Source organism: Trifolium pratense, linkage group LG5, assembly GCF_020283565.1.
Source record: "Trifolium pratense cultivar HEN17-A07 linkage group LG5, ARS_RC_1.1, whole genome shotgun sequence".
NCBI lineage: Eukaryota > Viridiplantae > Streptophyta > Magnoliopsida > Fabales > Fabaceae > Trifolium > Trifolium pratense.
Window position 1 is genome coordinate 6,835,155 of NC_060063.1, and position 23,510 is coordinate 6,858,664.

At 32.7% G+C, this 23,510-nt stretch overlaps 2 protein-coding genes and 1 long non-coding RNA gene across 3 annotated transcripts; 2 read left to right on the forward strand and 1 right to left on the reverse strand.

The window, feature by feature from the left end:
• The first annotated feature begins 3,140 nt into the window (after positions 1-3,140).
• LOC123885728 (dehydrin HIRD11) lies at positions 3,141-4,735 on the forward strand. The gene is made up of 2 exons (XM_045935044.1): positions 3,141-3,569; positions 4,511-4,735. The coding sequence occupies exon 1, from the start codon at positions 3,233-3,235 to the stop codon at positions 3,533-3,535; it is 303 nt and encodes a 100-aa protein (XP_045791000.1). The 5' UTR covers positions 3,141-3,232; the 3' UTR covers positions 3,536-3,569; positions 4,511-4,735.
• LOC123885729 lies at positions 4,321-5,180 on the reverse strand. Its single transcript, XR_006801231.1, has 2 exons — positions 5,124-5,180; positions 4,321-5,010 (listed from the first exon to the last, which is right to left on the reverse strand). It is a non-coding gene; the product is annotated as an uncharacterized LOC123885729 (long non-coding RNA).
• A 12,318-nt stretch (positions 5,181-17,498) lies between these two features.
• Positions 17,499-20,136, forward strand: LOC123882862 (protein VAPYRIN). The gene has a single exon (XM_045931503.1). The coding sequence runs from the start codon at positions 18,092-18,094 to the stop codon at positions 19,730-19,732; it is 1,641 nt and encodes a 546-aa protein (XP_045787459.1). The 5' UTR covers positions 17,499-18,091; the 3' UTR covers positions 19,733-20,136.
• Positions 20,137-23,510: the final 3,374 nt, after the last annotated feature.

Consider the following 23,510-nt stretch of genomic DNA (forward strand, 5'->3'; position numbering starts at 1 on the left):
TTTCAAGTTCGTCAAACTTGGAGGTAGTATTGGGAATAAAGCAGGTCGGCCTATGACGGTCGGCTCTGCAAGTGCACATAATCGCTACCAAGTAATAAAGTGATAAGTTAATATTCTCCACAAGGATTGTGCCAAGGTTACTAGTTTCTCTTAGGAATATCGTAGTTATCTTCGCTTTGTTTGTTTAAGAAGGTATCTTTGCGGGTACTTTAGTAAATACCAGAAATAAATGACTGAAAAGTAAATGTTGTGTGTGTGACCACACAGAGTGGTTAAGTGTGGTCGGATCCCTCCCTTACTCCTGCTTGGTGGCTTAATTATTTCCCTCCTTAAGGATTTAGACTCTTGAAAATAGGTATGAAGTATTTTCTATCCTATTTCTATTACAAGGTTTTACAGGGCATAGTTTAAGGTTGCCATATCTTAATTTAGACACCATGATCCATAACTCCACTTTTTCATTTAAACTTTGGTCTCATCGCCCTGGGGACCCCTAAATTATAAGTTGTCACGTATACCCTAAACTAGTCACATACCCTGCAAGGCTGAAATTATCGTTCTTTCCAATCCTATACTAAGACGGCAGATACTGAATTTAATGGTCTCATGTAGGCCTTAATATGTCATCCTTCGGTCGGGATTACTAGCTTCGTTTCCTATGCGATATCCACTAGGTCCTTAGATTTTATTCTAATGTGATCAATATTAAAATAACTAAAACCAGACAACAAAAGAGTTTTAATAGAAATAACTAAAATTTATAAATATTATAAATACTACAACCAAGCATTCGTAAGGGAGTTTCTCGACTCAACCTAACCTAGGAAAAATAAATTACAAAGACAGAAAAAAAAGAACCTTATTGGCCTTGGAGTTCCTTGGCCTCCTTGCCTCCTCCTTAGAGTTCTCCTAACTCTCTTGTGAATATTGAATTGTTCTCAATATTTCTGAATGAATAATTGTGAAGGAGGAAAACTCTATTTATAGTTTTACAACTGGGTTTGGATTTTTTCTGCGCATCCATCGCACCCATCGTGGCCACGATGGCATGTAATTTTGCCTCATCGTGGCCACGATGGATCCTATCGTGGTGCGATGGAAGATTTACTCGGGATTTTCTGCTTATTTTTCAAGTCATCATCGTGGCACGATGACAAGCCATCGTGGCCACGATGGTAAAGATTTTCAGCAGATTTTCTTCAATTTTACCCGTTTCTCATAGCGCCACGCCTAGACTCATCGTGGGTACGATGATGCGCTACTTAATTCCTTTTTTGCCCTTTTTTTGCTGCTTTTTCCACTTTTCTTGCTTCTGGTCCTTGTGTCTTCATTTTTCCCGATATTTGCTTGCCTTTGGTCTTTATTTACTATAAAAACTATACTAATCTACTACTAAAAACGTCATATAATTGGCTGTCATCAGCCTACAAGAGCCTATGACCTAGCCTACATAGACTTAGGTCAGACCAGTTCATTAAATAGAGCACCAAAACTTTTTTTATAATGCTATTTAACTAAAAACGATATACTACATGTCATTAAACAAGCTTTTTAGGCCTACTAGACTGACCTATTTAAATAAATATGAATAATATTTTTACTACTATTATTATGATATATTAAAATTTGTATTTAAATTAAAGTCTAAATCTATTAACTTTTTCAGTAGTTTAAATTTATTAACCTACATTAATTTTTCACATATATATATACATGTATTATTATAAACTACGATTGAAATATGATGTCATATATAGTTAAATTCTCTAAAATATCATGTTAAGTATCAAAAGAAAGTTTAAATATAATCATTTATTAAGTTATGTTCATTTTTTTTTGTTTTTTTTTTTAAATAGTCTAACATAGACTTCCAAAAGGCCACAACCCAGTTTCGGACCTTCAATTTTTTGACAAGTCAAATTTAAGCTTGAAAAAGCCTAATTCGGCCTAGCCTATTCTCAACCCTACTTGAACGGAAGAAAACCGTTGTGCTAATTGACTAACTAATTATATTCTCTCTTTAAATACTACTACTAATGTCAAATCTCCTTATAATGAACTCTGATTGTTTTTTTATGATATATCTAAAATTTGCATGCCTAAAAATATTCAATTAAAGTTTTTTATGATAAAATATTTGAATAGTATACATCAGTTCCTAAGTTCGATTCTGATTACTAACGTTGTAAAAAAAAAAATTTAATAATACCCTAGTTTTCTTTTCTTCGGGCTTTGGTCCTCTTTTGTTAAAAAAAGAAGGCTTAAATGCAGTTTTGGCCCCCCAAGTTTCACAATTGCTTGATTTTGGTCCCCCACATTTTAATTGCTTGATTTTAACCCCCTAAGTTTCACAATTGCTTGATTTTAGCCCTCTAAGTTTTAATTGCTCGATTTTGGCCCCCCAAGTTTACCCCCTTTTGCATTTACTAGCCCCCGTTGAATATTTTAATTAAAAATTGGTTATGTGGCATTTTAAAATTAAATAAGTATTTAAAAATAAATAAATAAATTACGAATTGTTTTTTAAAAACTAAATTATAAAATATATTTTTTATTATATGTAGTTTGTAAAATAATTTTGTTATATAAAAAAGTAAAAAAAACATTTTATGAATTATTTTTAAAAACTTTGTAAACTTTTTTTTAAATAAAAAATAATTATTAAACTTTTTATTAAAAAAAACAATTTTTAATACATTTTTATAAAAGCAAATATTATTATTTTTTAATTAAAACATATTTTTAATTTTTTTAAAATGTCACATAAGCAATTTATAGTCAAAAAAGTCAACGGGGGACTAGCAAATGCAAAAGGGCGTAAACTTGGGGGGCCAAAATCGAGCAATTGAAACTTAGAGGGCTAAAATCAAGCAATTGTGAAACTTAGAGGGTTAAAATCAAGCAATTGAAATGTGGGGGGCTAAAATCAAGCAATTGTGAAACTTGAGGGGCCAAAACTGCATTTAAGCCAAAAAAGAAAGAAAGAATAATCTATAGTATTTTCTACCGTCCAGTAATTAATAATACGCGTAGAGATACACACGGATATGACACGCACATGGTCACATCCGTAATCTTAGCCAAAATATAATATAATCTATTAATTCACATTAATTGCCATTACTTTTATTTATGTCTATAAATTGAATCACTTCACTAGCAAAATATCACAAAAGCAATACCAAACAAACAATATCAAAGAAAAAAAAGTGACAAGAAAAGTCTCACAAAAATGTCAGGAATCATCAACAAGATTGGAGAAACTCTTCATATTGGAGGAGGACACAAAAAAGAAGATGAACACAAAGGAGAAAAAAGCCATGATGATAAACATAAGGGAGAAAAAAGCCATGATGATAAGAACAAAGGTGAACACAAGGAAGGTGTAGTTGAAAAAATTAAGGATAAGATCCATGGTGGTGAAGATCATGAATCTAAGGGTAAGGGTGAGAAAAAGGATAAGAAAAAGAAGGATAAGAAGAAGAAGGAACATGGTCATGATCATGATAGTAGCAGCAGCAGTGATAGTGATTAGATCTTCTAATTTCTCTCTTTCTATGTTAATTAAGGTAATGGTGTTTTATTTTTTGCTATTGTATTTTTTTATAATCAAAGTTTATTATCATCAAGAATTTTTATATGAAAATAAAGTTTATTATATTAAGTAGCCTTTGCAAAAAAAAAAAACAAGTATATTATTAATGATTAAATATATTCTCTTTTCTAACTTAAACCACATTTTATGGAAATAGATTAGATGCAATCGGTGATTGATATAGTCAGTTGCAGTTATCGTTTATAAAATTGTCTGATTAAAATTATATGATTTAAATTTTAACATAAATTTTAATTTTTTATTTAATATAAAATTTGAGATTTAAAATTCTAACAGTCTGATCTTGATCAGATGATTTATATGGTTGCACGATTTATGATTTTACTGAATCCACATACTTATTTTTTTAATTTTAATTTAATTTTTTTTATTAAGTAGCCTCCTTATTTTTATCAATTTTTATAAAATATCTTAGCCACCTTATTAAATATAAGGTAAAATATCTAAATGTATATGGTCCTCATTTGGACTAAATACATGTTACTACACTTTTGAATGGAAATCATTATTCATTAGTCCTTATAAGTTATATTTAGAAATTTCTAGATTTGGGACTCATTAGTCCTTTTAGAAGGGTACAAATGTAATTATATTTGTAAAAATTCTAAGATATTCTTTACTTTTAAACTAGGACATTATCTTCTAATCTTAAATTTTTATACAAAAAAATAAAATAAATTTAAACAGTCCAAATTTTAATATAATTTTTTTTTTGTTTTTTTAAACAAATTTTAATATAAATTTTATTTTTGTTTTTAAAAATACTAACTTAAAATATAGACGGTTTATTCTTGATCCAATTAATGTCATCATCAATGTGTGATTTATCTACTTGGAATTTTTAACCTACATTATGGACTAATTATTTGCTCTTTATTTCTTTTTAATTTGCAGCGGTCTACAATACCGTATGATGGGAGTCACTACAAGTTCTTCTTGCTTATGATGATGCAGTGATGAACTAAGAATAATTTAGAGAGAGAGATTATGGTCTATTTCTGCTTTTTATTATTGTTTACTTATTACTACTAGATGCTAATTTGTAAAACAACTCATCGCTTTGGTTTAGTTTGGCTTGGATGTAGATTAGCATAAATAAAATATTTTAATTATTAGTAATATCTTTCTTAATCTTATAATTATATAAATGTCTATTATTAGTATATATTATTAAAAAGAGATCAATAAAACTCAAAAAATAAGTCCCGTGAGCTTAACTCAGTTGGATTTTTTAGCCACTACACTACTTTCAGCAGAGCCTGTGATGAACACGGATTTGCCCCGAGGGATGGTAGACAAAATATGCTTCTGCTCGTTTCCCCATTCTATTGGAGTGAAGGTTAGCCCAATCTTAGCATTCAGATCCATTTTCAGCCCTGGCCCGGAAATGCCACCTTTTTCGAAAATTTCTCATTTCATCCACTCACTTTCTCACCTACCCATGTTTTTCCATTTTTGCCAAATTTGAACTAAAAACATTCGGAAAACGCGTTCCGAATTTTTTCACCCTTTCCTGGCTTTCCAAACAAAGCCCAAGTCCAGTCCATCTAATTTTTATTTTTTTAACTCAAAAATGAGGGAAAAACAAGGGAAATGTTTTATTTTTTTTATCCACACCTCATAACTATTTTAAAGAGAATGTTTTATGCTAATCTAAAATTTTGCTGTAGTTATGTTCCCAAATTGAGCCCACAATTTTGCTGATTACCTAGTTTCTCCTAGAGTTGTTCTCAAGCTAAATCACAAGCCTATATAAGAAATTTTTGGTGTGTTGAGTTTGAATGTTGGTTTCTTGAATTACTTGAACTGAGGACTCGGATTCTCTAAGGTAAAAGTTTGACATAGTTTTCTACGGTAATGAATTTGAGTTGTTTATTTATGACTGGGTTTAGAAATAGACAGGGTAACCAATTCAAGCAATTGTTACATTACGGTGTCTATTTTTTATGTGCCTTTGCTTATGATTACTGTTTCTATGATTATGATTGTAGATATTCCTTACCTCTTTTCTCTTGTATATTAGTGTTTTTCGGATTTGAATTGTCTGCTGTTGTAAAGAAAAACACGTGGTTTCATGCTGTTTTGAATCTTGACTGTCTATCGTTGATTGGACGCCTCAAATTAAATATTAAGACAACAAATATTAAAAGATCTCCCCCGTCAATTCATGATCAGATGGTTAGAATTTAGATGCATTAATGCGTCACACAGTAACTGTACCAAATCCAAATCTGTTTTTTTCTTCTTCAGTTTTTTTTACCGCGAATAGGCTAGGAGGAGCCTTAATTCCTAAGAGTGAACAAATTGAGGAGGTTGGTGCTGCTGATGTGTTGTGACATATGTGAATTAAGTCTCACATTGCTTAAAAAAATAGAGGTTGAACACTTTATAAGTGAGAGGACCCATAAGTCTAAACACCTTAAGGTTTTGGGTTAAAGTGTGATGTCCAACTCACTTATAAAATTATTTTTAAGCTCAATGTGGATGATCTTCGGTTGCCCCCTCGTGACCCAACATGATGAATGTGAAAGTGACCAAAAAGGTTAATTCTCAAACAAACAAACAAGCATTTAAGAAATGTAATTATGTAAATAATCTAGTACATGTGAATTATCAGAGGTATATGTTCCATTAACTTGTAGAATTTCTATGATAGAATTTTGCAACATTGAGTGGATATATGAGTGTTCTATGATAGAATTTCTGTGATGTTGCTGATAATTTGGTGGATTCAAGTTCCTAATGCCTAGAGCACACTTAATCACACTTGGGTTGGTGCATTGGTATTGGCTTGGGACCTGTGAGTGTGCTCCTCTTGAGGTCTGAGATTCGATTCTCTCTGGCGCCAATTTGGGTGGACTAATTTAGCTTCAAAAAAAATTTAATAGATGAAATTTCATGAATGGTTATTAAATTATATAATGATGTGTGTGTGTGTTTTTATCACTAAAAAAAATGAAAAAAAAAGAAAAGAATTTGAATTTTTTTTTGCCAAGTTGATTTTATCTACTCTCAATTTCTTATGTTTGGATCCCATAGAATTAATCTCTTAACAATGTTTCAACTCTCAAGTCATAATAGTACTTAACAAACACCCTAAATATGCAACCACTAAATAATGCATGCAACATTTTCGGTGTTAACTGTCTAATTCTTAAAAGGAAGGATGTCCTAATAATTCAGAATTCTACCATAAAGTAATACAGCTACTATAAGTACTTTTTTTTATCCTTCTTATAAGATAAACCCGAAATTAATTGTCCCTTTGCGATTTACAGACTTTTTATGACTAAAAATAAATGATATTGATTCATTCAAATTGATAGAGTACATCGATGTAATACAAATTCAAATTTGCTAAAAACACAAAGAATGAATTTGCGAACAAACTCATAGCATCCATGTTAATATCATAAAACAGCCAATTACATAAGCCTACGAATATGACTATATTGAAGTGTCTGGAATGTTCATGCCTCCAGATCTGTAGTGTTGATGACATAAAAGTCGACATTGAATGCATTTGCACTTGATCAAAATTAATCCTTCAACCTGAAACAAATGAACACCGCACAAAGACGGGTCAACCAAATACACCGCACAAAGGTGGACAACAAAATACACCAAAACAAACAAATATGTGAAAAATCACACTCATTTAATATAACGGGAAAGAAAAAACAATTTGGAAGGGTGATTTCAGGTCAAGATTTGACCTAAAATAACCCCTCTTCAATAAACTAAGAAGAAGAAAAGAGTGATGACGACTAATGTTAGAACTTAGAAGAGGAGAGGAGAGAGGCCAATCCTAATTCTAACTAGGATATTGTTAACGCTCTTATAAGGATAGTCACACTTATATAGGTAGTTTCAATATTTTCATTGATATAGTTACTCATATATGTTAATCATTTTTTTTGGGTCCGAAGAACATGTGTATTAATCTCTTATAGTGATTAATGAAGAGTTAAGTCTACTCAACTTTACAAAATCTGTTTTGTAAGGTGAAAATTGTCTTCACTTATAAACATATGAAGAGTTAAGTCTAACTCAACTTTACAAAATCTGTTTTGTAAGGTGAAGATTGTCCTCACTTATAAACATATATTTCATGTCATCTTGCAATCTTTGTGAAACTTTTACACACCTTCTCGCATCCAATATTATTGGGCTTGATTGAGGATATAAATGGTATGTGACCCGATCAGAAATTTGATAGCAGATGGTTCAACGAATTGTGAAGGAGACTCTGCTACCATCTTAAAATTGAGAATTAGCTCGACCCCTATAAAACTAACTTGTAAGATAAAAATTACTTTCACTCATTAGTATATATTCAGACTATTTCACGTCGGATACGAGACTCTTAACATAACATAACCATTTATGAATCAATGATATAAACATTTGAGAAAGCAATAACAAAAGGGTATCGTAGAGGAGGATCCTAATATACAGTAGTGTGTCTCTACAACTTCACCAATGCATTTATTTTTCTGAATAAATAAACTTCTTCGATGCATGAACTTTGTTTTTTTTTTTTTCCTTACACATTTTACCTAGTAATTTTTTTACAAGACACATTTGACCTTGATGGATAGTGGAAAAGCCTTTAATTTTAGGACCGATACCCCTTCAAGTACATAGATGGATTGCAATATTTAGTAGGTTAATTAATAATATAAGTATAAAATACGAAGTGGATAATTTTTGTTTGGCTTAAATACAGTTTTGCCCTCCCTATTTTGATTATATCGGAATTTTACCCCACCTGTTTTAAAAAGCGGACTTTTACCCCCTGTTTTAGAATTTTTTGGATTTTGCCCCCCCTAAATTTCTGCTTTCAAGTCACAACTTCAAAGCTTCGCATACAACTCAATTTGGATCAGTAATTCACCAAACGGATATCAAAATGACCGTAATCGAGTTATCTTTCCACAGAATCAAACCTCACTAAATTTGGAGTTACAAAGAGAGATTAATTACCGTTTTAGTGAAGGTATGTCCCCCACTAAAACTGTAATTAATCTCTCTTTGTAACTCCAAATTTAGTGGGGTTTGATCCTGTGGAAAGCTAACTCGATTATGGTCATTTCGGTATCCATTTGGTGAATTATTGATCCAAATTAAGTTGTGTGCGAAGCTTTGAAGTTGTGACTCGAATGCAGAATTTTGGGGGACATACCTTCACTAAAACGGTAATTAATCTTTTTTTGTAACTGCTAATTTAGTGAGGTTTGATTATGTGGAAAGATAACTCAATTACGGTCATTTTGATATCCGTTTGGTGAATTACTGATCCAAATTGAGTTGTGTGCGAAGCTTTGAAGTTGTGACTTGAAAGCAGAATTTTAGGGGGGCAAAATCCAAAAAATTCTAAAATGGGGGGGGGGGGGGGGTAAAAGTCCGCGTTTTAAAACAGGGGGGTAAAATTCCGATTTAATCAAAATAGGGGGGGGGGGCAAAACTGCATTTGAGCCTTTTTGTTTTGATTTTTTGACATAATATTTAGTTGATAAATTTATTAGCAGGTTCCTTCAAAAAAAATTTATTAGTAGGTTAATTAATAATATAAATATAAAATACGAAATGGGTAATTTTTGTTTTGATTTTTAGACATAATATTTAGTTGCCAAATTTACTGTGATATGGCCCCGTTTGACCCTACTTAATTTTCTACTTTTCTACTTATCCTTAAAAAAAATAGAGAATTAGAAAATTGTATTTGACCATGTTTCTCCTTAAAAGAATTAGATAAATAAAGTAAAGAAATAGAAAATAAGGAGAAGTTGTGTCAAACACAATTTTTTACCTCTTTACTACTTTTAAGGAGAAGAAAAAAGTAAAAAAAAAGTAGGGCCAAACGGACACTAAACATACGTCTGTGATATAGCTTTAGAAAATGCTATAAAGAAATCCAATTTTTTTTACCAAAAAGAAGAAAAAAAAATCCAATTTAAAAACGATTGCCGTTTAAGTATATTGATTAGGACCGACCAAACATAAAATGAAATAAACTTCAAAATGAGACATTTTTGCTTAAAAAAATATTTTTTTGTAGTCGTTACTCAAAAGAGCGAAAAGTGCAAACAAATACTTTTTATACAAAGTCTCAAAGTGATTTTTTCCATTCACCGTGAACATAATTCGGTTGATAAGGACATTGCATGTAAAATGCAGGGAACGAGGTTCGAACATTGGTATTCCCACTATTTCACTTTAAAAGTGAAATTCTTACCACTAGGTTACTTGACAAAAAAAAATCCTCACATTTTCCGGAGGCTTTTTTTTCCCTCTTGTGGACTAATAAGCTTACATACTAGGGTTAAATATGTTTTGATCCCTGTAAAATCCTCACATTATTATGCAAGTAATTTTATGCTGTTAAACTAATGTGTATTTTTAAATGATTATTTTGCAAACATATTTAGAACATTATACAAAGTTTCTAAAAAAAAAAACAAACTAAAAGTTTGATTTTTAAGTCGAGAATATATTTTATTACTTTTATTTTTATGTTTGGAAATTTTAAAAATTCATATTTAATTCTTCTCATTTTAAAATATTCTAAAATTTTGTAAAGAAATTTTTAGAATGCGTTTGATCTGCTAAAAAATAAGGGATTGTACATGACAACTTCACTGGTACTGTTTGATTTTAAAAAAGTTACTGGGATTGAACAAAAATTGAAATTCTTCTCCCACACTAAACCATGAGACATCTTTATTTGTGTTGGAAAAATATCTGACATAGAATTATTTCAATAATAATAAATCAAAGAAATATTAGAACAAATAAATATGACTAATAATAAAATAAATTAGAGAAGAAGAAAAGCTTATCGATTTTGACTGAGGCGTGCAAATGCACTGGGCTTAAGAGTATTTCGCCACCACAGGTAAGTTACCCGGTGCAGTTGGCCTCATAGCTAATACCCTCCAGGATACAACAGTCACATCTTACTAACACTGCACGTGAATTAGCAAGGTCTCATAGAACTACTTTTGGATGCTCATGAGAACTTAGTAGGCTTAATTGATAAAATGGTCCCTTAAAGACATTTTTGGTTTTAGATTGGTCCCTTAAAGAAAAAAATGTCCAAATAGGTCCCTTAAAGAAAAAAAAGTCCGAATAGGTCCCTTAAAGACATATTCGTTAATCAGTTTGGTCCCTAAAAAGAGGTCTAAATAGGACCAAACTGATTAACGGATATGTCTTTAAGGGACCTATTCGGACTTTTTTTTCTTTAGGGGACCTATTTGGACCTTTTTTTCTTTAAGGGACCAATATGAAACCAAAAATGTCTTTAAGGGACCATTTTACTAATTAAGCCAACTTAGTATTATTATTTTACTCATTTTCATTATTGCCCCGTTATACCTCTAGAGAACATAACCTTATATATAAGCCATACATAGGATCCCCTTTCACATGTTATCTTTGCACTATTCTCTTCCTTCGAGCAAAATTATGATTCCTATTTATTAGAATTAATGGAGTAATATTACATGTAAATAGCAACTTAAAACGTAACTCAAGTATTATCAATAGTAATTAATAATAATAATAATAATAATAATAAACTTTAGAAATAAATTCTAAAATATCCTACAATCCCCCACAATTTATTTTAAAGTTTGAAGTTTTAAAATGTTCTCAAGAGCGTGAGACATCAACGCATAAGCACTAGTGTCTTTTGGACTATGAACTAGTACATAGAGCAAATAAAATTTGATCCACTAGAATGTCGGTGAGATTATGACCTCTATGAACCTCATTCCGTATGTGAATCAGTGATCTCATCACTCACATTGATCTCTCGTCCAAAGTTGTTCAACGCGGTGTGGTGCATTTTTGGCCTTGCACCTATACCTGGATTTCATGAGTGGCTCTAGAAAGTCTGTCCAAGCTTTCATAGAGGCGGCTCCACCTCAACACTCATATAGGTGAATCTATCAAGTGTACACCACAGTCAAGCACACCACTCATTCATGAGCTATAGATTCATTAAGAGAAAAACTCAACCTCCATCGCTGCAGTATACACTATCCTACACCATAGGGATGAACTTAAATAGAAATTGGATAGTGTCTCCTCAAATTGACAAGTGACTTGTTCTTACCCATATGAACACAGCCTTGCGAATTTTCACAATCTATGTTGGGTTACCATCACTCTCAATTTTTGTATTGGACATAAATCCATCCCCCTCGATGTATATATCATCCACTAGTTTCTTGCTCAGTGGGATTATCACAGGATCCTTTATATATATCACTCAACAACGCGCTGTTTCACAAAATCACAAAGAATTCATTGACTAAGACGTCTCTTAGTCAATATCTCATTTATTTCCGAATATACATTCATGATATATTATCATAGGTTTACTTAGATAAATTCTAAGCAACAAACATTCTCACAAAGGAGAAATTAAATTTATTATATAGGTCTACTTGAAAATTTTCAAGTGACAACACCCCCACATTTGATATAATTAATTCTCCAAGAAAATTATTTATTCAAGTCTACTCGAAATAATTTCAAGCGACAAACCCCCACATTGGAGAAATTTATCCACTTAAATATTTATATTCTTATCAAAAGTTTTATTATTAATCATCATTGTATTATTCTAATACAATGGATACTCCACAATATATATATACTTTTCTATATTTCATAATATCTCTCAAATATTAAAATCTTGGGCTCAAATATGTCCAATGGTTTCTCAATACATAATAGATGCAAGTGTCCATTCTCGAGAAACTCAATGTTTCCAAATTCCAATATTATTATGCTCTAGTGGCAACTAAAACTTACTGCATCACTTAATTTATAATTAGTGCACACTATAGATATTAGGCAAAATAAACGCAATAATATTTCAACCATAAAGTAAAAAATTATCACGCTTTTGATATTCAAACACATTAGCTTAAATTCACCAATCAAAAACCATTTTACACAAATTGAAGTGCACATATCAATAAATTTTATACCTACAAAATTTTACTTTTTCAGTTATAAAAGTCATATCAATTTTCACATAATTAATAATTAACTCCATTAATCAAGTAATTGAGACTAAATAATATCACAAATTCCTACACATGCATTTCTGCTGAGATTCTAAGTCATGGAAACCAAAACTCTTCCATTATCATGATCGAATAACAAATAAATTTGTAACACTATATACTAACATGATATAATGGTGTAACTAATTACCCTTTCAAACGCATAGCAAAGACACGGCATTCCTTATATGGCAGCAATCATAAAAAATACAAGTTCATATATCAACCCAAATATATCATTGTAAACAAGTATAAGTAAGATCAGTATATATTAAAAAATGCTAATACCTTTCAACTACACTACTATATTTTCGGAAAAATTCAACACAATCATATAATTTCCACAAAAATTAAGTATTCATATCCCCCAATTCATAGGGGCACAAATTGACACTCAAGGACATATAAATCATTTTTAAACAAAGAGAACTAAACAAGGTAGAATAGATAGAACCTGGATGAAATATACAAGGTACAACTTTCAGAAATTTATTCATCATTTTCCCGTATAATTAAGTTCACCAAGCTGCTATACTGCTCACAGTTTTTCAATTTTAACTAGAGGTCAAGATCATCACAACATGTCACTCCAATCATCTTTCATCAGCAGCGGCATAAACAAATCTAAAAATAGAATTAGTAACAAGTATACTTTTTTTAATAATAATTCTATGCCAAAGAATTACTCTTAAGATTGTTGGAAAAATATTTGACATAGAATTATTTCAATAATAATAAATCAAAGAAATATTAGAACAAATAAATATGACTAATAATAAAATAAATTAGAGAAGAAGAAAAGCTTATCGATTTTGACTGAGGCGTGCAAATGCACTGGGCTTAAGAGTATTTCGCCACCACAGGTAAGTTACCCGGTGCAGTTGGCCTTATAGCTAATACCCTCCAGGATACAACAGTCACATCTTACTAACACTGCACGTGAATTAGCAAGGTCTCATAGAACTACTTTTGGATGCTCATGAGAACTTAGTATTATTATTTTACTCATTTTCATTATTCCCCCGTTCTACCTCTAGAGAACATAACCTTATATATAAGCCATACATAGGATCCCCTTTCATATGTTAACTTTGCACTATTCTCTTCCTTCGAGCAAAATTATGATTCCTATTTATTAGAATTAATGGAGTAATATTACATGTAAATAGCAACTTAAAACGTAACTCAAGTATTATCAATAGTAATTAATAATAATAATAATAAACTTTAGAAATAAATTCTAAAATATCCTACAATTTGTTCTCTACATAAGTTGTCTAATATATCAAAATAATATTCCGTCTACCAAACATCTTACAAGATAAAATTTATTATATATCTTAAATATTTGTCCTATGTTGCTCTGTCTTATAATACTGTTATATTCACTACTTACATTTTCTAAATCAAACGGACCATTAATAGTATTCTAAACATGAATGAAATAAAGTATTCAATATTTTTAAAGTTTAAAGATAATTAAACAATTTTTAAAAATAACAGGAACTAAAACTGCATGCATAAAAATTTTGTACAAACCATAACATGCCACTTTTTTCAAAAAACTTTTGATAATTTTATAGGAAAAAAAACATATTTAACCCGTCCTTAATATTTTCTTGGAGAGCTAAAACTTTGCTTAAGTTCCATACCTTGAAACCGGCCTTGATATTGATCCTTCCTTTTTCCATATATACAAATTAAAACGTGTATATAATTTACAATATATACATTTAGGGTAGAATAATGTACCACAAATTAAAATGGTGGGACAATTACTTGAAACAAACCATGCGTGCCTCTTGGTTTATGCATGCCTATAGATGTAGACAGAATTCATCAATTTGTCAAAGACTCTCCATCAAACAACAATAGGTTACAGCTAATATTCCATATATAGGAATATTTTTAGGAGTGACAAATGGATGGAATTAGAAAAAATATATATATCTCCATTGCCTCCAAAAAAATAATATTGAACTGAATTGGTCCATAAGCAAAGTGGCTATGCATGTAGATATGCATGGATTCCTAACTCCAAAGAGAAATAAACGATGAATTATTGTCCAATATTATTGTACTGTATATATGTTTAGGATACATTTTCACGAATAAATGGAGTGTCTGAGTTCGAACCCTGACTCCTGCATAATATATATACAATGCCTTTGCTAACCGAGTTAAGCTCACATAGATATTTCGGATACATTTTGACTTTTTCTATTACATTTTTCTCTTTATTGAATGGTATTTTTTTTAAAAAAAATTACATAAGTTTGTACACTACTAATAAGTAGTTCCTTACAACGATATATTATACTTGTGCAACTCATATACATTATTTATTTACTTTTTTTCTTTCACCACCAGTTTAATCTTGTTCGGGGGTCCGTTCTGACTTCAGCCCCCTTCCGATCGTAGTTTCGGGAGATCGAACCGTGAATACATTATTTTGCTTTGTTTATAAAAAAAGACATTTTACTTTTTTTTAGGGGCAAGTAACCTAGTGGCTAGAAATTCCACCCTTAAAGTGGATAAGTGAGATGGCCGGAGTTCAAACTACATCCCCTACATATAAATAAAGAACATTTTCATATTTCTCTAAAATCTACTTTGATATCCTAATTTGAAGATACTCTAACTACTTTGCTAACTACTGTTATTAAGAGTACTTTGTAAATAAAACTTATCTTACAATATATATATATATATATATATATATATATATATATATATATATATATATATATATATATATATATATATATATATATATATATATTATAAGCAAAATATTATTATAAGGGAGTATAAGGGGTACTCAATCCCTTACAATATAAAGCAAATTATAGTATGCTTTGGATAGAAACATACAGATCTAAACACGAAAAATGTATGAAACCTTATAAGCAAATTAATATGACAATGGAGTATGTATAGTTATGCATTTTTTTAGTGTTCATTTTTTGTAACAAAATCTTTTTTAATATTGTTTTAATTAATTAAGGCCCAAGACAAAACAACTTATGAAAACAAAGCAGAAAGCAACACTAGAGAATCTTAAATATAATATAGTTAGTGACCTCACACTATAATTTTTATTTTCTTCGATAAAAAAGTAATTAGGTGACCTCACTATAAAATATTCATATCATAGTTGGCTTAGTAAACCATTGTACATTGCATACTCAGAATCATATAAAATATTCTATTTCTTGTTGGTCACACTTGAATATTTTCCTAAATTGCCAAACCAAAATTATTATACCTTTTTGTACTTATTCAAACCATCATTTTCATATTCATATTATAAATAAATTTAATAATACATAGGAAAAACAGAAAGAAAAAGACCAAATATCTTAACGTATTTATAGTGTATCTTTTGGTAGCAAGTTATAGTATATTTATTGTTCCACCTTTAGAGCACTAAAATTACTTAGAGCATCTCTAATAGTGATATCATTTTGGATACTATATATTACTAATATGTGATTTCTACAATACCATGTAATAGTACTTATACAACTCATACATATTTTGCTCCAATGATGATACCACTTTCAGTATCATACATTAATAACAAACAATAAGATACAAATCAATTTATTTTGCTCCCTAGTATATTTATTTTTTTAACTTAAATTGATGATATTAAACTGACGATACGGTATACCTTTCCGTATCATAAATTTTATAACCTATGCCATGTCATGGAACTCCAATGATAAAAAACAATAAGATACAAATCATTAGGCTATGAAACTGTCTTTGATACTCTTATTGAACATGCTCTTATAGTAGCGTTAAAATTGATTTTAATATGTTTACATATTTTTTAATAGAATTAATCTTTTTCATTATAAAAAAATAAAAATTAATCTACCGTTCGTTAGTTGGTCCAGCAATAATTGATACTAGACTTGGTAGGAGGACCACAGTTCGGATACCCGCAACTATCATCGGGAGGGGGTTGGAACCACTTGATGCTAGAATTGACCCTCGAACCAGATTAAGCGGTTCAGTTGACCAGATAGTACTGTTGGTAAACACCAAAACAAAAAAAGAATATTCACTTCATATACTGGACATCATAATCGGGGTTTGAATTCCAGCTCTCTCACTTATGTGTGTGAGTTTATAATGACTTTTTCATTTCGTCTATTTACAACAAAAAATAAAATACCCACTTCATAATTCATATAATTAGATAGTTTGCAAGCAACAATTGTTTGCATAAAATTCAGTTGCATTTACTTAGTTTTTGGTATTTTTTTCTCAAATAGTCTAGTAATCAGAATTGGACGTGTCCCTTAAAATGAATAAGTGAAGAATCTTAAATTTAAATTCCGACTTCTACATATTCCAATACTTTTATCAACCGAGTTATATTTATATGGATAACACTTGGTAAAGTTAATTTGGTAAAAAACCAAAGTTGAGACATTTTCATAGATGATAAATCAAATTGTGACAAAAAAATTACTTGACAAAAACAAATTTTTCGAGGATTACTATACATATTTAACCCAATTCAGTGTTTTGTTAGAGCCTCGTATGGCCACATAATATTCTAATATACCTATACAATATTCTCACCAAACAAACTTAGGAATAAGATTATTAAACAACAAATTTGGCCTTTTCAATACAAAATATCATACAATAAAAACAATGAAAGCTTAGAGTATCACAAGCAACAAAAGATTAATTTATTACCCTTTTAACTTAAACAACCAAAGTCCTTTTCCAAGAAAAGTTATACAACTAAATTATTCAATTTAGACACAAAAATTCATAAACCGCGCAAATGCAAGTTCGTTCAGTCGATAAAAAGTTGATTCATATTCCGTAGAAACTTGTGTTCAACTTCTACTGTTAGCATAAGTATTTCCTTAGTGAGTAATCTGTAAGTACTTTGATCAGCAGTCTATAAAACCTTGATGCTTTGTCTTTGACTCTGGTGAGCTCTCGAGACTTAACTCACCTAATTTTTTTATAAAAATTAAAAATAAAAAGAAGCCCAATAGAACAAGTCTATCATTGTTATTTTCATCACCACTTGGCACATTCTAGTTATAGCCGGCCCCTATAGTTTCAATCTTTTCATTCAAGCTTTACCTTAAAATAAAATCACTTCTTCACCAAACCCCTTCACCAATTCACATCACAATTCCTTTCATCACTTTTCTCTTCTCCTTCACTTCTTTTCCTTACGCTTCTACTTCCAACCTTACCACCACCAACAACAAAAATCTTCCTTAAACCTTAAACCATCATAAACCAAAAGTGTTGTGAAACATCAATCAACAACAACAGATCCAAAAGTGTTACTAAACATAAAAAAAAAAGAAGAGAAAAACCAATACAAAGCCAAAACCAAAACCAAAAAATGGATAGACTCATAAGATTAGAACCATCAAACATAGTACTAATAAGAGTTGAACAAGGACAAAAATGTCAAGGAAAAATAACCTTAAACAATGTCATGTATACTATGCCAGTTGCATTTAGGATTCAACCATTAATCAAAACAAGATACACAATTAAACCTCAATCAGGAATAATTTCACCATTAGCATCACTAATCATAGAGATAACATATCATCCTCCACAACAACAAGGTTCAAATTCAAATTCAAATAATAATCTCCCTCACTCTTTTCCATTTTCAGATGATTCATTCCTTCTACATAGTGTTCTTGCTCCAGGAGCAGCTATCAAAGAACCTTCATCCATGTTTGATTCTGTTCCAAGTGATTGGTTCACTACCAAAAGAAAACAAGTTTTCATTGATAGTGCAATCAAAATCATGTTTGTTGGTTCACAAATTTTGACTCAACTTGTTGAAGATGGTAACTCAATGGATGATATAAGAGATGTTCTTGAAAAAAGTGATCCTTTATGGGAATCAGTTAACTCTAAAGATTCAAAAGGTCAAACTTTGCTTCATTTGGCTATTTCGAAAAATAGACCTGATCTTGTTCAATTGATCCTTGAATTCAAGCCTGATATTGAAGCTACAAATAGTGTTGGATCAACTCCTCTTGAGGCTGCATCTTCCTCGGGCAACTCATTAATCGTTGAGCTTCTTTTAGCTCATAAGGCCAACACAGAAGGATCAGAATCTTCGATCTTTCGACCGATTCATCATGCCTCGAGAGAAGGACATATGGAGATTCTAAGGCTTCTTTTACTCAAAGGTGCAAAAGTTGACTCTTTAACAAAAGATGGTAACACTTCTTTGCATTTAGCTGTTGAAGAAAAAAGAAGAGATTGTGCTAGGCTTTTGTTAGCGAACGGTGCGAGAACCGATGTTCGAAATACAAGAGAAGGTGATACACCTTTACACATAGCAGCAGCCAATGGAGATGAGAACATGGTAAAGTTATTACTTCATAAAGGAGCTACAAAATATGTGAGAAACAAATTAGGAAAAACAGCGTTCGATGTTGCGGCTGAGAACGGCCACTCGCGCCTGTTTGATGCGCTTCGTTTAGGGGACAATCTATGCACGGCTGCGCGAAAAGGTGAGGTAAGGACAATCCAAAAGGTTTTGGAAAGTGGTGGAGTGATCAATGGAAGGGATCAAAATGGATGGACATCACTTCATAGGGCTTCATTCAAAGGAAGAATGGATGCTGTTAGGTTTCTTGTGGAGAAAGGTATTGATTTGGATGCAAAAGATGAAGATGGTTATACAGCTTTGCATTGTGCAGCTGAATCAGGACATGCTGATGTGACTGAGTTTTTGGTTAAGAAAGGTGCTGATGTTGAAGCAAGGACTAATAAAGGTGTGAGTGCTTTGCAAATTGTTGAGTCATTGAACTATGTAGGGATTACAAGGATACTTGTTAATGGTGGTGCTAGTAGGGAAGGTTTGGGTGAAAAATTTCCATCTGCACCTTCTAAGATTCCATTTGGGAGTAAAGTTGAAGGTGGGAGTGTGATGACAATGAAGAAGAAGATGAGTAGTAGAACTCGAGCGCTAAGAGGTAGTTTCGACCGTTCGATGCCTTTGGCAGTGCTCTAGCAATCAAGTTAGCCTACAATTTTAAATTGCAGTTATAGTCGCGATTAAGATTATGTCGTGATTATTGGTATTATAGAAAATTACAGATAAATCCAGTTGATGTGGTCGTTCAATGACTTTGGCTATGCTCTAGCAATAGAGTTAACCGAAGATTTTAAATTGCAGTTGCAGTCGCGATCTTTGATGTTAAAGAGAATTGCAGATAAATGCAGTTTATGCGGTTGCAATTGAAGCTGTATGACACAAATTAAAAAAATGGAGTTGCAAGTATGATTTGGATTATTTGATTGAGAAGAAAAAATTGAGATGGTTTTATTTTGGGGTTTGGTTGTAATTTTAATAATTCGTTGATGGAATTGTAGATTTGAAAAATGCGAAGAATATTATTTCTAATGTTATTGTTACTCTTTTGAAGCTTTGTAGATATGTGTTATTCAGTTTGACTAGTAGTACTCACTAGAACATCGACCCGTACTGCACGGGTCTGATTAGTCGTAAGATATATAATGATTAAATAAGATGCGATAATTTCGATAACATAAGATATATGAAAAAAGTTGAGTAACATTAAACGATAGTTCAACAATAATTTTGGATAAATATTCATACAAAGAAAACTATGTTATATTACGGAAGACTTCCTTATAGACCACATTCGAATTCTTAGTCGTATCTTCACTGTTATTGTTCTGGTAAAAAACAAGGGGGTTTATATTATTGATCAAATGGTGTGAATACACTCAGTTCAATCCCAACAACCCTGGGAGTTTAATAAGTCAGAATTCGTCCCTTTACAAATGAGAGTATGGAGCTATTTATAGAGCTTCCAGTCTTCTTCTCCAAGCAAGGGTTCCTAAAAATCCGGTCCTTAGCATCTTCTTCGGTGGTGTGGCGTGAAAATAGGGATGAGAATCTTGGTCTCCAAGCTATGGCAGTTGCGAGAAGTTTAATTCTTCCTTCTTAAATTAGCGGTTGATGCAAGGAAGGAGAAGATATTTTCAGTAACGCAGAATCCAATCCTTTTTTGGCGTTGTCTTAGAATTGATGGTCGCGCCCTAGCTTCTAATCGCCTGTCTTGTGTTTTACCTGCTTTGGGCTTATCATCCTTTTTACTCTAATTGGGCTTATTGGATATTTCCTTAAGCCCATTGCCCAGTCCACAGCCCCCCAAGCACGAAGTCCAAAGGGGTGAAGTGCTTGAGTTTGATTCGAATTTTCCCTCTAAAATTTGTAGCGCGGGAACGGTTTCATCACGTTTTTCCCCACTTTCTGATGCACGATCTCGCTCTCCTATGCCGTATCTATCAACCATTTCTCCATTTACTGATGACACGATCAGATATTTCCTCTATAAAATGGATCACTCGACGATAGGATCCGCTCATCACCTTTTCGCCTGCTTACCTAACAGTTTTCTTTCTTACAGTATGTCTCCCAAAAATCCTCCCTTTGAATGTGGTCAATCCCCTGCTTCCCCCGTCATCAAGCGGCTCCGCCGTATGTTGACCCTGAGTACGGAGGACTTAATGGACGATTTTGGTGAATTCTCGGAATTTGTCAAAGAGCTTAATGACTATTGCTGGAGGCTGTCCAAGGAAGAGAAGCGTTTTCTAGACAGTGTGCTGCGTCTAGAGAAGGAGTTAAAGGATAGTGCATCCTTCGTGATTGCTGTGGAGAATGTCAAAGAATGCCACGCCGAAGTTGTCGAAGCTGTCGACAGTCAGATAGAGATCACGAAAGAAACCATGGGTGTGCAGGAGGAGATCTTAGGGATATGCTTCAACGAGGAGCGGAGAGTGGACGATCGTTTGGCGCTGCTGAACAAGGAGATGAAGCCGCTTGTGAAGAGAAAAAGGGCTCTTCAAGGCGAAATCAGGGACGATGTCACTAAGCTGATTTCTAGGCGTCACTCCCTGGTGGACCTATTGGACAAGCAGAACGAGCTGAGGGAGGATTTGAAGCCTATTGAAGAGAACATGGTGAAGGCGAAAAGGGTGAAACGAGCGTTGGAGGAGATGCATCGTATCGCCGTCGCCGATGCCAGTGAATTGGGGGGTTCCACCATGCCATGAAGTTCCTGCTCGCCAACTTTTTCCTTTACGCTTTTTTCTTTGCATGTTTGTAATTTTCTTTTGCATTTAGGACATTCCTTGTTTGTTCTTCATACCTTTTGCTTTCGTTGTATTTCCCTTAAGTAATTTGAATTTCAATCTTTCCTTTTCCGTTATACGCTGTTTTCTATTTCTGCTAGTATCGCCCTCCTCTAAAATCTCCATTAACTTAAATGGGTCAAACATTGACTTTTTGGAAAGATAAAAATAACGGTTCTCAAGACAGTCAAACCAAAGTAGTTGCGACCGTCCAAGCATTAATTACGACCGTTAATAACGATGTTAGGGTTGGGCAAGATTGGCTATAAATATCAACTGTTATTCTCATCAACTTATTTTGAATCTTTATCATGGAAAATAACAATGCGAAAAAACCTGTTGCCAGAAGTACTCCGCCTCAGCGGAGGAAGAAAAGAGTTGAGGTTTCAACCTCTAACTCCACTCGCTCCCGAAGGTCTAAGGATGTCAAAAAGGTGGAGGTTATCGTTCTTTCCTCGGATACCTCCGATTCTGGTAGTGGTGATGAGGACTACGTTTCGTTTCTGGAGACCTATGTTCCTCCTGAGCTTCGTGCTTCCTCATCCAGTGAAGAAGGGGGGTCCCGGGTCACCGTGGAATCCAAGATGACTTTCCCTGAGCCTGTGCAAAAGGATTCGGAGTCTGATTGATAGGATTTTAGGATTTCTCCATGTAACCTTGGTTTCTCCTCGTTGTACTTTCCATTTTCTGCTAATAATAAAGATTTTTCTTTCTTGCTTTGAGTAGAATGCATTATTTTATGTCTTGTCTTTCCTTGATTTTTGGCTTTTTCTCGTTTGGCGTTGTTTTGGATATCTTTGTCGCGCCCCTAAGGCGAATCAAACTTTAAAGAATGGCGCCACTCTCCCCGCCTGTAGGCGTCGTGTTTAGTTATCTGACGATAAATCTTCTAAGGTTTATTCTCGAGATACGCGCTTTGACACGTATTTAATCCGACGACGCGTGCGTTACCTCTTGCTTCAACTTCTGGACTTCGAACAACCGAAAAGGTTTTTCTCTTTAAATAGTACCTCTGTTTCCTTCCCTTTGCTTGTTTCTTCTCGCAAATCCGTACTCTTTTTCGCATATCCTTCTTCGATTCTCCAGCAAGCCTTTGTTCAACGCTACGTGTTAGGACGCTCCCAGCTTTGTCAATTTCTTTGAGGTATTCTTTCTTTTATACCTTGTTCCTTTTCGCCGATTTGGCCTGTTTTGCGTAGGAACCCTAGTTTTCTGATTTAGGTTTAGGAAGATGGTTATTTTGAGAGAGTTAGACGATAATGAGGGGAGGGTTCCTATTTCTGCTCCTAGTTATCTCGAATGGGCGCAACAAGTTCGCGCCCATTATACTAGGGCTAATGGTGTACTTAATAGCCGAGGATTTTACTCGGAATTATGGGGTTTTGATGTTGGGAGTAGTAGTAGTGATAGTGATAGTGATAGTAGTAGTGTTGATAGTGGTAATGACAGTGATTGCGTCATAATCTCCCCTTCCTCTTTCACAGGAAAGCGGAAGAATCCTTGTCGAGATCTGGTTGTTGCTGGTTATACTCCCGTCACCATGGAAGTTTCTTCAAAGTATACAAACACGGAAATGGTGAGGAGCTTTAGGAAAGCCGTCAAGCTTTCAGACCCCTCTCATGAAGACC